At 38.7% G+C, this 14,864-nt stretch overlaps 2 protein-coding genes across 9 annotated transcripts in view; both read right to left on the bottom strand.

Annotated features, from left to right (window-relative positions):
* Positions 1–12,630, bottom strand: part of LOC117141976 (calcium uniporter protein, mitochondrial) — a 41,888-nt gene extending 29,258 nt beyond the window's left edge. For 2 of the 8 annotated variants that reach the window (XM_033305775.1, XM_033305780.1), the window contains exons 1-3: positions 11,740–12,476; positions 11,417–11,678; positions 643–739 (exon numbers count right to left, since the gene is read on the bottom strand). In XM_033305775.1, coding sequence (XP_033161666.1) covers positions 643–739; positions 11,417–11,530 — 211 coding nt within the window. In that variant the 5' untranslated portion in view covers positions 11,531–11,678; positions 11,740–12,476. Of the gene's footprint in view, positions 1–116; positions 213–263; positions 495–642; positions 740–11,416; positions 11,679–11,739; positions 12,487–12,524 lie in introns of those variants that run through there. The other 6 variants (XM_033305783.1, XM_033305776.1, XM_033305777.1 and 3 more) reach the window with 6 other exon arrangements.
* A 637-nt stretch (positions 12,631–13,267) lies between these two features.
* The window catches only part of LOC117141971 (bifunctional heparan sulfate N-deacetylase/N-sulfotransferase), a 58,838-nt gene continuing 57,241 nt past the window's right edge, over positions 13,268–14,864 (bottom strand). Inside the window, exon 7 of the mRNA XM_033305770.1 lies at positions 13,268–14,629. Coding sequence (XP_033161661.1) covers positions 14,527–14,629 — 103 coding nt within the window. The 3' untranslated portion in view covers positions 13,268–14,526. The remainder of the gene's footprint in view (positions 14,630–14,864) is intronic.

The raw sequence follows: 14,864 nt of genomic DNA, 5'->3' as shown, positions 1-14,864 counted from the left end.
AGAAAGGGGAGCGGAATTTCGTCACCTAATCAATTAAGTTTTAAGCAATTGACTATTGTACTTCATCCGTTTAGTTAATTAAGAAATCTTCCAAACTAAAAATATTAATGTCTTACCATTACAAGTTTTTTTCTTCGTTTTCTTTCTATTTAGTATCAGTTTCTTCTTTCTTTTCCTATTCTTGATTCTCTTCTTGAGTGAATGAACTTGATCTTAGAAAATATATATTAAAATTAAAATTTTTGTTGTCATGATAAACTTACAAGAGTCTGACTTCTTTCTGTTATATAGCTTTCTACATTTTTTAAGTCTTTGAGTGCCAGAAACCGAATTTGATTCTTTAAATTCTTGAGCTCTGCAGGGATTGGTACCTTTCTCAGTTCCCGGATCCCCTTTTCGGTACTTAACTAAACATCGATTGGATTCCGATTTCTTTTCTCTTATTTTATCATCACATCCTGCTTGCTCGTCCACATGCTGACTCGAACTGTGACCTGCGATTGGGATGATTGATAAGCTTACATTAACACCCTCCCACAAAGTTGTCAAATCCAATCAGTTATCTCGCACTAAACGAAAATATTTACAAAATATCTGCAAGGTAAATATCTCCATCCAATTCCATTCCAAATTCCCACTCACCTCCCGTCGTCGGTTTTTTATGCTTGTCCGTTTCGCCATCCTCCGTCGTGGATGCGAAGCTTCTGTGCTGCTGGAGCTCATGACATGGCCGTAAGTGCTGTTGGGAAAGGAGGAGAAAATGTTTGCAAATTAACATTAATGACTCCATTTCGCATTATTGGTTGCGGCTTAAATTGGCCTTACATCTTGCTACTCGAAAAATGTGCTGGAATATAGATATACATTTTAAGCCTACTCCATTCTAAAAGTACAAGGATATTACTACCAATCCCTTGCGAGTGCTTCTAAGGAAATATACTTAAGGGTAAGCCTTCGTTTATTTTCAATTTAATTGGTAAATAATAAGCCTACTCAAATTTAAAAGAGCAAGGATATTATTAATAAGCCTTTGTGAGTTCTAAGCAAATATACCTAAGGGTAAGCTTACGTTTATTTTAAATTTATTTGGGAACACAGTGCGTATGAGCAATAAAGTTAGCACGGTATCGGTATGAAATAAAAGATACTCTTACAAATAAAATTAAAATTATTCCATATATTAAAAATCCAACTATCATTCATAGTTCAGCATAGAAGAATTTGTCAGCTCTAGAGTTCGCCATGGTTTACTTTGAAAATTCCTTTATATATTCAGTAGCTACACGTCCTTTACATTTTAGAACTGGCATTCCTTGCATGTTCCAGCCGAACCTAATTAAGTTAAAATGCTCCCAAGTGAAATCACGTGCTCCCCATAACGAACGACGAAAACGACAACGAACTGGCACTCAAAACAAAAAAAAAACCCGGAAAAGGAAATGGGGCAACGGAATATGGGATGCGTAAATACAGTTATTGTAAGGACCGCATGGATGTGCGTGAGTTTGTGTGGCTTTAACCCACAACATGGTCTTCGTCTGGCACTTTTCTTTTACAACTTTTTTGTACTCCTTCCTTCTGCCGGCAACATTGCGTATGAGTAATCACACACGCACCAACACATCCAAACACTCCAGGGAGGACACAAATGGGCAAAGGAAATCGAAACCGAAACCGTTTACCGTGTCATTTTCAAGTCGGATGTTTGGGTGGATTTAAAAGTTGAAACACTGCGAGCTTTATACCTTCAATATGAAAACTAAAATAACATACTAATAAATATATTAGTATGTAAACCTCGCACTTTAAGCTACTGCTTCAAAATATTAAATAACATTGCATAATTTTAGGTGCAGCTGTCAAAGAGTGTGTGTGTGTGTTTGCATAGAAGCAGAAACATTTATGCATAACTTTTAGACCCGAGTTGGGAATTGCGAATTTTCTCGTGTGGTATGCACGTGTTGTGCGCCGATTTTAACTTTTACTGATTGGATTTCACGCTCCACTCCAATCAGGCGCTTCAATAATTCAGGCCCTCTCGAATGCGTAGTGAAAAATGTTGCAAAATCAAATGTTTCCCCACGAGTAATTGAAATTTAAATGGCAAATAAATTTTCAAAACACGCCCATGCAGTCCCTAGATCAAATTTTGTTAGCTGTTTTTCCGCAGAAACTTTGGTGATTTGTTGGCGCGCATTATTGATGGACTTTTGCTTGGCCAAATGACAATGGTACATCTCTGACAGTTGGTCAGAGTTTTATCCCCCCACAGGACGTCTGGATGCTGGGGCAATGGTGCAACCGGGGGCAAAAGTTAAAGTTATGACCCCCGATGAGCTGTCAGCCAGCATCAAATGTTAAAAAGTTGCCCCACAGGCGTTTGCACCGAACCAAATGAAACATTAGGCGGCACATAAATTTAACAAGCTCCGACAGCCAGAGAAATCCAAGCTCCAGCCGGATAGTATGCCACTTTTCTTTTACTGGTGGCAAAAAGTTTTTACGATCATCCGAATAAATTGAAATCGCAGCTCGGCTTAGTTCAGCTTTTATCCGAGATGAAAATGAAAATGTAATTTCATAAATTACACCTGCTGTTTTTCCCGGGAAAATGATAACCAGAAACTTGTGACCGCAACTGGAGGCGAATCATTTCAAGTTAATTTGCCTTGTGGGGCAGCTTTAAAAAATTGTTGGATACTCGTACGTAAACATCAACATCCTTGGCCTCAGTCTGCGACATGTTGCAGCAATTGTCTCTTAATGAGCCCGACAATGTGACCACGTGCGGCGAAAAACAAGTCAGCACACAGGACACGCCAGGATAAACAAGGAGACAGGACAAAAAGGCTCTCTGAAAGAGGCAAATAAGTGGAGGCCCTGGGTCATAACAATAAACAAAGCGAGCCGAGTGGATGTCTCTGGGTTCCTCAAATCTTTTCCGTCTGCGAAACACAACAAAAAATGTCAAACAAAAGTCGGCAAACGTTAGAGATAAAAATAAAATTACAGTGGTTCGTGTAATTTGCATAGCAATTTCATTTCTCTCAACTTTTAGGGGCCATCTCTTGAATTTTCCACATTACTATTCATATTTTAAAGCAAGCTAAGCCCCTTAAAACGAAGCTTTAAGTTAATGGAAATTAAATTTGTATTTCAGTAACAAGCGAGCATTTAATAAAAAGCTTCAAAAGTCTTGCAGATATAATAGAAACAACCTAACCATCTAAATCTTCACAGAATTATCATTGCTTTTTAAGTTGGTCTTTTAATATTTTAGAAAATGAGGCGTTCATTGATAAAGTATAAAGAACTTTGCAAAACTCCTCAGCGAATTTCTAAATTGATTGAAATTAAATGTTAAGAGCCCCGTCACAAGGAATTCTGCATGGAAACTTTCCGGTTGAGGAAGTCATGCTAGCTAAAAACTTCCAAGACAGGAGAAGCCCTAGACAACCACTCGCCTTTTTAGCCCTTTGTTCTTGGCCAACAAAGTCGCGTGTCAAGTGGTACATTCCTGGGCTTCTAGCCAAGAATAACATGGCGCCGGGCATATTGTTCTTTATACGTTTGATTGTCTCTGAATGAGCTCGTTAAGTTGTGGGCCAAATGGAATAATGAATCCCCATCAAAGCAATTTGTCTGACCGACCGGTGAAAATGCAATTGAAGTTTCGCGCACAGATATATTTTATAGCTCATAAAAGCAAAGCAATTTGTTATATTGGAATCGAGGCTGCTGGAAATAAATCATAAAAATATTATGTGAGTGAGCAAATCACCGAGAAAATGAGATTAGTGCAACGACATCGAAGGATGGGGGCGAGAAGAGGATAAGGCTTAAGGAAAGATCCCCGTAACATCTCGACGAGATTTCAAGCCACGTCGATATAATATATTTCTATAAATATATTAAATGGAGACGCAGGCGGAGAGAAAGCTAATAAATTAGACACATGTTCGGTTCACAGCAGGCGGGCAAATTTTTTTGTCGGTTTTTGTTTTTCACAGGCGCACACAGTGAATAGATTTGCCAGTAAAGATTTTCTGCAAGTAAATATTTCGCTGAGAAAAAGCAGAGAAAAATAGATAAACAAGCGCACACATTCTGACGTTGACTATCAAAAATCATCAGATACAGAGAGAGAAAAATGGCAGAGACAAGCCAGACGGACTAAAATTAGTGTGCGGCATACACAAAATGATAAACATACACATCCAATAGATACCGAAATACACAACCATGAAATGGAAATAGATATCTTTTTATTTCTCTTGAAAGAGTGCAAAACGCGGCCAGAATTTTGTCGCCGCCCTCACAGTTCACAGATAGCCAAAGAAAATTTGGTTAAAAGCGGACATATGCCTGTTAGACAGTAATATCTAATATGGCCAGAATGAGGCAGTAAAAACATACAGAAAACGAATTGTGTGTGTCAGAGGCAAAGTTTTCGCATTTGCCCAAACATTTCTCGAGTGCCTGCTTATGTAGGCCGTTCCATCTGAAGTTCACCCATCCTCTCCCTTAAGAGTTGGCCAAAAGTGAGTTTTATGTGCTCATTTGTAAGCGTTTTACTTCAGTTTAAACGCAAGATTTGGGAATTGCTGTGGCCTTCTAGTAAAATTCATTTAAATTGCGTATACGTCAGTTTGCCCCACGGTCTGTTTGTTTATTCAGCCAATTTTGTTAATGGAAATTCGCCAGAAGAAAATAAATGAATTGCATTTCATTTATAGGATTCAATTACAAGGGAATTAGGTAAATGTTGTAAGTAGAGAAGGACATGCATGTCACTCGCCGCCGGCTAATTAATAATGCAAAGGCTAAAATAAAATTCGAGTTAATTAAGCTTTAATTGTAATTGGAAAAGGTAAGAAGGTGGTGGTGTGCGAAAATCCCACAAGGATTGCACAGTCACACATTCACACCCTGGTCGCCGTGTTTCACCCTTATTCAACCCCCAAGTTGGCCAAGCGAATTTCAATTACAGATATTCCATATTCATAGAGTCTGTGGTCTGCCCCCAGGTAACAGACTGCCATCAGTAAATAATGCACACGATAGAGCGATGTACATGGACCCAAAGTGGCAAGAACTGTGGAAAAAAGACTGCAACAAATTGAAGCACAAAAAGTCAATTCAGAGCTCAAAGAAACGAAACCGGAAACCATAAACTTGTGGGTTGAAGTACATACCCATATCCTGGAATCAGGATCCGTCGGCGGCCAGGGCACACATAAAAACCAACTCAGTAATTGCAGTACTCACTCAAAATAATGGCTCATTAAGCCGCAGGCCAATGTAGAAGAATGTAGGAGCTGCTCGGCTTTAATTAGTGACTACGGTATCCATCTTGGCCCTCTCAGGCTTCACTACACTTTGAGTTGTCCAACAAAAGCACACAGAGTAAACGTGTTCCTCTGAGGAAAATATTACTTTCTTGCATACGGATTTCCCTTTTTTGCAGAAAATATTCAGCTGCCAACGTTTGCGAGAGTTGCTCCAAAAAAATATGTGCCTTCAAAGGACCTCTTACACTTTCTCTCCCAAAGGCTGTGTGTGCTTTCTTTGAAAATATCTTGGCCATGTGCATGAGCAATTTTCAGGACACGACCTTGCGCAAGTAATTTTCATTTTAATTTTAATACAATTAACACTCAGAAGAGACGATAAAATAGGTCTCAGTGAAGAAGTGGCAGGCTGCGGGCCACGCCCCAATGCTTATCAGAAAGGACCCGAGGCCACATCCCATTGTAATTAGTAGGCGAGAAAAAAGCGGCAACAAAAACCCAGCCGCATGTTGAGTGCTCCATTTAGGAAAAACCGCATGAAAACAACATTATGCAGTCCCTTTTTTATGGCTAAAATAAACTAGAATGGTGACAACAAAAACGAGTACTATATAAGGACTCTGCTGCTGGTATTCAATGTCCTTTTTAGAGAACAGGCTACATTATGCTTTTAATTGTTACTTTAAAGCTGTGGATTTTAATATGCATTACCAATTGTTTTTAATGAACCTAGTAAGAATACATTTAAAAAAAAAGCAGTGCTCGTATTTGTTTTTTGTTTTGTTGAATCTCTACTTTCCAACCATATGACAAACTTAAGTGGATATTATGGAAGCCGAGAGTAGGAAAAGCAAAGTAAATTTATGTAGCTCATTTTTGAGTCTAGCTCGCAACGAAAATTTGCATATAATAGGAGAATTTTCGCCTTCAAAACCGAGGGAAGCGACGACGACAACAAAAGCAGCTGACACTGGAGTCCTCCTCCAGTCGAGGAACTCGGAAACCTGGGAACTTGGGACCAAAACTCACCCAAAGAAGCCTGCGATGTGGCCTGAATTAATAACGAACCTTTTATGCGGTTCACTCCGAGTGGGCTGCCTATTCCCCTCTTTGTTTGGGCTTTAAATTGGCTAGAATTTATTCAGAGATTGGGACAGCGATAGAGTTCAGCAAGTGGCCAAAGCCACAAATATTTACTAAATAAATTAGCAGCCACTTGGCGCTGTTTGGCCAACGCGCTTGATAGTCAATACACTGAATTTAAATCAATGCACCACAAGAAAAAAGTGTACACAAGAGTGGCGCTTCACAGAATTATGCTGACAACATGGAAATATTCTATGGCGCAGGTCAATCGCCATGGGGGATCTCCCCCTGAATGGTTTAAATTGAATTGGGTTGATTTTATGAATTGAGCAAATAATTTATTTAAACAGATTTCTGGTCGCGTGGCCTCGCCAAGTGAAGTATGTATTTTAAATTGAGCACTTTTATGTACACAGCGAGTGCTGATAAGTACTATCACCGAAATGCCACAAATTGATAACGTACATCGAGGTGAATGTGAACTGGATTCTTTGCTGGCGCTTACAGTTTAACTTAAACTGCAAATAGTTTCGCAGATTGGATTACAAGGGCTCGGCGAAAGGGGAAAGATACACAGAGGGCTTTTGGCCACTTGTATCTATCAGATACTCGTGCAGCCCAACTCGGTGCAGAGTCATTAGATAAACATCAAAGCGAACATTCAAGCCGACAAGTTGGGGGGCCAAACGGAATAGGGGGTTTTAATGGGGGCCTATATGAGGGGTTCATTTGGGGGTTTATATGTGGGGTAGGGTAGGGTAGACGCCGCCCTTGTCGACAGCAGAAGTCAAGTGCAGGAGCAATGGCCACAGCACGCAAAGGCTAAGTTGCCAGAAGTTATATTACTATGGAGATTGGAAAAGACAAACATCAACATGAATACACTTATAAACCATATGTAGGATCCATTTATACCATATAATATATTTGGAACTATCTTTAAGTACTTTAATTATGAAATGAAAGCCCTACGCTTTGCTTTATATTACTCATTTTAGTTTTTATTTATTTATTTATAATTTTTCATCCCACATAATTTTTATTATTAAATCTGTAGAAAAAGTTTAAACGACCGCAATAAAAATATATTACTAAAATTTCCATTTTACATTCTCTTTATCACCATAAAAAATGTTTTCTACTTTAAAAGTTTGTAACAGTTAATTTATTCAACTTGTATTTATGGGTTCCCTTTCAAAATTTCTTTAAGTGCACGTTTATTGTAAGGAAAAGATATTCACTGTTAGCTATTTGTCGGCTACACAACATTATGGCCAAGTTATGCTGGCAATTTGGAAGGCATAACTTTAAGTTCTGCTGATGAAGCGACAGCATCCGCCCTAATGAGGTCTTTCTAATTTGTGACATACTGCCTCCGCCGTTTACGATAGCATTAATTACGCGTATAATCCTCGCTCGTCCCTTCCACGAATATTCTCATTCAGAGTGCACTAACTGCATATATATGTATGCAAATATTTTTGCAACGTCTGGTGGGGAAAATTTGCTTTTCGTTTTTCCCTGATAGCTAAGCAAAGATTTTGCAGCGCTGATAAATGTGCGAAAACGTGCACAAGTTTGCAAGGAAAGCTCTGTGGGGAAGGATAATATGGGGAACGGAGTGGGTGTTATACCAATGCCGTTCCTATAATACGGGATTTTCTGCGGCTTGGTTGCTTGTGTACGAGTTAAGTCGAATGCTTTTTGGTGACTTTAAGGTGAGAGCTACAGAAACTTGCTGATCAAACAATAGTTGATAGTATTTAAGAAGGAGATTAGCGTAAGGCGGGAAATAAGTGCTGATAAGTTAAGTGCTTTTCTGGGCCCTGACAGCCGGCAAAAAAAAACTTGGCGGAACTTTGACTTTGCTGGAAATAAGCCGGTAAAACTTGCGATTAGGGTTGAGCAGGTCTTAAAATGATTAAAAGTCTTAAGAACAGAAGTACTCTTCAGCTAGAATGTATGAGAAGCGCGGAGGAGGGCACTAACAACCATAAGGCGATGTAAGATAATACTTTGGGTAATCTTTAAAATGTGGCATTGAACTTGAACTGAATTTGTGATCGAACTTTAATTAAGTTAGTTTTAATCCGATTTGGCAAACGTGATATGAATTGCAATCAAGGTTGTTTACTTCAAATGGAAAAGTTGAAACTGATTTCAGTTGAATGTATTTTGAGCCTTAAAACAACCATATAAATCATGAAAACTGTGCGCAAAAAAAGTAGAAAAAATTTGGACTTTTGCAAAAGTGCATTTTAAGTATCACTTACTAAGCCTGATTTAATGAGCAGACTTCGTAAAAGTCACCATATACCCAAAACGACGACTATAAGCCCTGGCTTTAAGCTGCTGACCTCTGGCTGCATTATGTGCAACCAGCGGAGGTTTGCTTTGGATATGATGAATTCCATTTGCATAAGTACCGCCTTGTTTTTGTTTGCCCCACCATCGGGCTTTATGTATATATGTCTGTGTTTGCACACACACAGAGATGCACAAATAAAGCCGGGTCCAAAGCCTGAATCATGGCACTCGTGTATTTAATCAAATATCAATTGATCGCCCATCGCAAGCGTTGCATCTGTCGGAAAATAATTGTTCACCGGCACAGAAAATTCCCAGTAACGTACAGTTGTGGTTAGAACAATAGGTCCTCATAAGGCATGAGAGTCGGATTATCAATCAGCATTTTATGAATAAGAAGTCAAACAATTTTAAACCGCAACTAAAGTGATGATAGCCGTCTTCAAAAAATTATTTTTTTTACGCGGAAAACTATCCCATTAATGTTTCATCCAAAACTTTCTTTTCATGAAAAACTTTATGATGAAACAATTTGTGGAAAAACTTTCGAGTGGGAAATATAATTGTATAATTGGTTAGCATTATATTTTCGCCATATTTCAGAAACAATAGGGGGGTTTACTAGAATTTCAGCTGTCGGTGTTTCACATATACACGAACTCACACACACACATATATATTTGTGTGTGTGTGCCACGCCCCAGGAAACAGGACGATAGCAAAACAAATGGCAACACACAATGCAAAAAAGCCGAAATTCGAGGGCAAGCCAAAAATCCCATTGTAGTGAAATTGTCGGAAAGAGACAGCTGTAGGAGGGGAAGAAAAGGATGGGAAGATGTAAGAGCACACGTTCTGTGTCTGTGAGTCCGTGTGCCTGCCTGTGTGTGCGTGTGTATTGTGGGGCAGACCAAATGGCGCCAATAAAAGTTTTTGTGCCCTACGAAAACATAGAAAAAACTGCACGGGAGTTCCCCCAAAAATTCTACAAATCCTCTGGATTTTATTTATTTTTTCGCGTACGCCCAGAGATTTCAAGTAAACTAAGTGGAGCGTGATGTGGAGACACTATGACAGGTTAAGATGCCAAAACCGGAAATCCGGGTCAAGAAGTTTGCCAAACTCTTGAGCTTGACAATCAATGATGTCGTTTTTGTCATCGCTTCTATTTGCTTTAATCAGCTGGGAAAAGCTCGAAAAACAGAATGCAAATTGAGATAGACACTTGTGGGCACAAAAAGTCGAACAAATAACCTGCTAAAAGAAAATAATCTAGGTACAAAGTATCTCGCCCCCTTTTCGCCCAATGTCATCAACACTCGCTTTTGTTTGTCCCGCTCTCTTCACAAAAAAAAAAGCTCAAAGCCGCTCGTTTGCGCTGAGCAAATAACGGCGTATTTAATCATTTCGTATGCAAATCGAGTTTGTCATAAAAGAAATACTATACTAGCACACAATACAAGCCGGTTGAATGAGCCTTTTTGGTACAGTGAAGCTCCAATCAGGGGAATATATATGGAAGAACTTTTTAAAATTTAAGCATCTTAAATTTCGTTCAATTTACACTTATAAAAGTTTAAATTTTGATTTCGATTTTCGATTAAATTTGACATTTTTTGATGCTTATCAAATATTCATCATTATCGAGTTTCACTGTGCTTGGAATGTACTCTTATTTCAGATGCTTTCGCTGACTCACCTACTTTAGCTAGAAATGTAAACTGATAAGCATTAGCGTTTATAATTGTTAGGCAACAAAAATCAGTGGCAGCATCAAAAAATATGACTCACCCACAATAATTAAATCAATGACCCACAGTTTTGCGGGCATTGGGATGCCATAGCGGGTGCTAATTGTTCCAAACTTCTCTCTCCGAAAAAAAATTACCTCAATCGCTCATCTATCAGCGCCCCTCCCTCTTCAACCACCCGCCTCCAACTACATGTCATGTGATGATAAACATTTCTGACAGCTGTTTTGTTGTTATTGCCTTGGCCTTTTCGCGCAGGTGCAAAAACAACAACAAGTCGAAATGGAGAGAGAAAAATGCCGGGGAGAGAGAGCAGAACTCCAAATGAAGTTAGCAAAAGAAAAGGGGGAAAGTGAACGAAAGAGAAACAGAATGAGAATCATATGTACATATGACATGTGGATATGGTGTATATATGTGTGTATGTAAGCTTATTTTGTATTTTCGGACTGGTTCTTTGCATAAATTTTAAAAATTCGAAACAGAAAATATGCCCAGCACAGCAGAGGACAAGACATTTCTATATAAGTATGACTGTGCAGAGCTACATTTGTGTGCAGACAGTGATGTCCAAGAGAATAGCAGTTCTAAAGTTTTGAGAATACGATTCGTCTATACCAACTTTATCTAAAATATATTTTTTTTTTTTTTAATTGAAGTTCTTAAAACAAATCTATATTATAAGTAAAGCATAAACTTTGTTGGCTGGTATTTTAAAAGTGATAGAAAGCTTTAAGAACTGACCTACATAACTTTTCAGGAAGTTGTGATAAACCTATATTGGAATGGCTCATTTCTTAATACTATAATGCTACCCCTTGCTGTTAGCATGCGCTTATTCACATTCGAGAAGCAAGTGCGTGTATTTTTATAGATCCGATACGCTGGCAAACAGCTGCTCCCCCGGAGCGCGACTTCACCAGATAGTTTTACTGAACAATGTACTAGTATGTGCGTAGGTACTTTGTATGTAGCACTCACCAGGGCGAAGGTGGTGCCGGGGGCCAAACGCAGGGCGAGACTTCTATGGGTGGTGGTCGCTGGTCGCAGGAAGAGCCGAAAGGCGCTGACCATGGCAGCCCTATTTCTGGACATGATGCGGCTCGCTTAACAGGAACTGGTTGTACGGCTGGATTGAACACTACACCACAGCACTGATTACTCCTCTTTATTTTTATTGTAAATCACGATAACACCGGTTATGGGGGGTAAATAATGAGTAATGTTGCAATTCGGCGCTCAACTTGTTGTTTGAATTAGATAATAAATAAGAAATACAAGTACACTAAGAGGCTAGGCACTACCTTTCAGCCAAAATCCAATTTTAAACGACAATGTGCGAAACGGGTATTATTTATTCGAACCGGAAACTTCAGCGAAGCCTCTTTCATCGTCGTTGATTTCAAAGGCACCGTTAGAATATTCCGATAGGCTCGAATAGATAGCTCCCACGATAAATAAACAAAACCGACCAATACGAATTTCACTTTCAACTAACATTTTCATATGATTACGTTAAATTTTGACTATTTAAGCAAAGTCTATAAGTTGTGACAGGGAAAATGCAACAAGCCGCAAGCAACAACAAAAACAACCAAGAACGGGCGCCAAAAAGGAGAACCGGAGAATTTTCTGAGAGAAGGGGGCGAAGAGAATTACCGGTTTTACCAAGCGAATCTTCTTTAACTTTTCATGCGCGGCACATAGGGCAAAAAACCCAGCGATTAGCACTCGGAATAGAATTATATATACATATGTGGAAAGATATATATTCTGGGAATTTAATTATTAAGAACACGCCGTTTTAGTGGACCTTTCTCCGCACGGCACTCTCTCTTTCGCTCTCTTTGCACTCTCTTCGCCCACGACTTTTTATTTAAAGCCGGCTGTGGGAACACGCGATATTATTATTAATAATTAACTCTTTTTGCAACTGCCGTTTTCGGCGGAGTACCTGTTAGCACGTGCTACTTTTATCGTTCTATAGCTTATCTAGTTGATATTTAAACTTATAGCTTGCGGTTTCGATTTGAATCCGACGCGCCAACCATATATACCGTTGTTTTTTTATATAAATAAATTTATTTACTCTAAAATATACACCGAAATTGCGCGTATTTGAATGTTAATATTCAAAGTTGTCAATAAAATTAGAAAACATCAACTCCCACAACCGACACGAACGAACTACAGAAATGAACTAAACGAAGCTGCGAACGAAAAGCTATGGCTAATCGATACTATCGGTGCGCACCCATCACCTATCGATTACCTTGCTGTGATATCACTGTTTTCACTGAAGAAGGTGGCGCCAAAATACGTATTTAAAATATTATATGTTTTGTACACAAGGAGAGTTTTTTTTAAATTGTTGTTCATTATTTATATTTTGCAATCTTCGTAATATGCCATCGGGGCATTTTAAAATAATTGTTATTCTGTTTGTCTTCTATCAGATGAAATTTCACTAATCTTACTTATAATTATAATAGGCGAAAGAATGCATATATTTTTGAAAATAACGTATTTTCGGATTAAAAGCAGAAGTTGCCATTTCGATTTCCACACACGTTTATTCGATAACAACACACCATTTCTTATCCGCTCTTAGCGAATACTTTTTCAGTTTTGTTCTTGAACTCGATGAAAGTGGTTTGTGCCTCGGCAAAGGTGAGTGTCTTCGCTGGTCATGTTTACTTGGTTTTAGTACATTGTTTTGGTTCGTGTCTCGACTTTTAAACCGATTTGTGATTGATAAAGTTTGTTTAGTACAAAAGTAAACCTACTTTTCAAATTTCCCGCTGAAACGCGCCAATGAATAATTCGCATTCGTTTTACACTTGCAATAATTTCGCTTTTATTATTGTCGCATTACCAATCTAAACTTGAACTAGTCCTCATACATTTACGCATATATCCAACTATACAATAGAGCTTTGCTTAGTGCTGCGTTAAAAATACAACTAGAGTTTTACACTTTTACATCGAGGCCTGTGACAAGCGCATTTTAAGTCTACTCACTATGCTTAGGCTAAAAACATCTATAATACACTTAGGGGATAGAGGCAGCCTTATGCTTAACGTACTAGCACTCGTTAACTGCTGGAACAAAGTCACAGTTGTGGCATGGATTTGAAATGCTTAAGGTACACAGATGTTTCTGTGGCTGCCGTTTGAATAGTAGTACATAGTTATGTATTTTGGAGTTGTCAAAAGTTATTTGATCGAGTCTTTAGGATGCGGAGAGCTGAATCGGTGTTGAGGTAATAGTAATAACGAAAGTGCTGGATTATGCGTAAACTCAATTAGGCGCTTAATTCGCCATTGCCAACTAATAAACATTAAACAACTAACAAAGCGCATTTATGCATTTATTCATGATGCCTCATGATATTATTTATGATAATTTATAATGCGCAAGCACACACACACACACTCATGCCTATTTACACAATGTCCGCAGATAAATTTTACACAGATACGCACTCATACACTGTACAACTTTAGCTGACAACTGCAGTGACATTAATTAGCTGCAATAGCAACAAACAAAAAAGATTTATGCATGTTAAAAGCGACTAATTATGTTATTTTTTTCATCTTAATTTATCTTTTTTCTACGGTAGCTGCTTTTTTAAGATGTTTATAAGCCTGCCCTTTTCCGTTCTTTTACTTTTGACAAGAGTCTGCAAAAGCTACACTGAGAATATAAAATTAATGCCTCAATACGAAAAAAATTCATCTTTGATTGGAAATAGAAAACTAACAACTTAAAACATTAACTTTTTAACTTAGAATTGCTTTAGAATAACTTTAGAACTTAACTTTCAATTAACTTTAAATTTCTATTTGCAGAAGCTTGCCAAAAGTGAAAATTGGAAACGAGTGTGATAGATTTTCCATCGCAATTCTGTCAAATTTTCATCCTGTCAGTTGTGACGCCGTCGTCGCTGAGCGCTCTCCGCATTTTCGGCTGCCACATGCAGCCAATGCAACTGTTTCCTGAGTTTTGCCCGCAATTTGCGATACTTAGTGCCTCCTATGGAGCCGACACTACCTCCTCCACCTCCACCTCCACCAAACAGCTGCTATCACGTTCCCGTGGACAGGTCGTCTTTGAGCCATTGCGGTATTGGCCGCGAGCCCAGCTTTTTGAGCAGCTTCACCAGCGCCGTGTTGTGATTGAGATAGTATCTGCAAACGAGAAAAGAAAACATAGAAATATTCCATCAGAATTTCAGGAAGAACGCAGCCAAAGTGGAGGCGCGAAATTAGAATTTCAAATCGCTGGTTTCCCGCCTCAAAGACAGAACAAATATGCAGATCGACGCGGGCTTATCTTTTGCAGCACCTCTTTGCTGGCTAAGTTTTTGAATATTTTACTTCAGTCTACCCTCACAGCTCTTGATGTTTTTATGAACCACTTGGA

This window comes from Drosophila mauritiana, chromosome 3L (assembly GCF_004382145.1).
Source record: "Drosophila mauritiana strain mau12 chromosome 3L, ASM438214v1, whole genome shotgun sequence".
Lineage (NCBI taxonomy): Eukaryota > Metazoa > Arthropoda > Insecta > Diptera > Drosophilidae > Drosophila > Drosophila mauritiana.
This window is presented reverse-complemented; position numbering and strand designations above follow the sequence as displayed.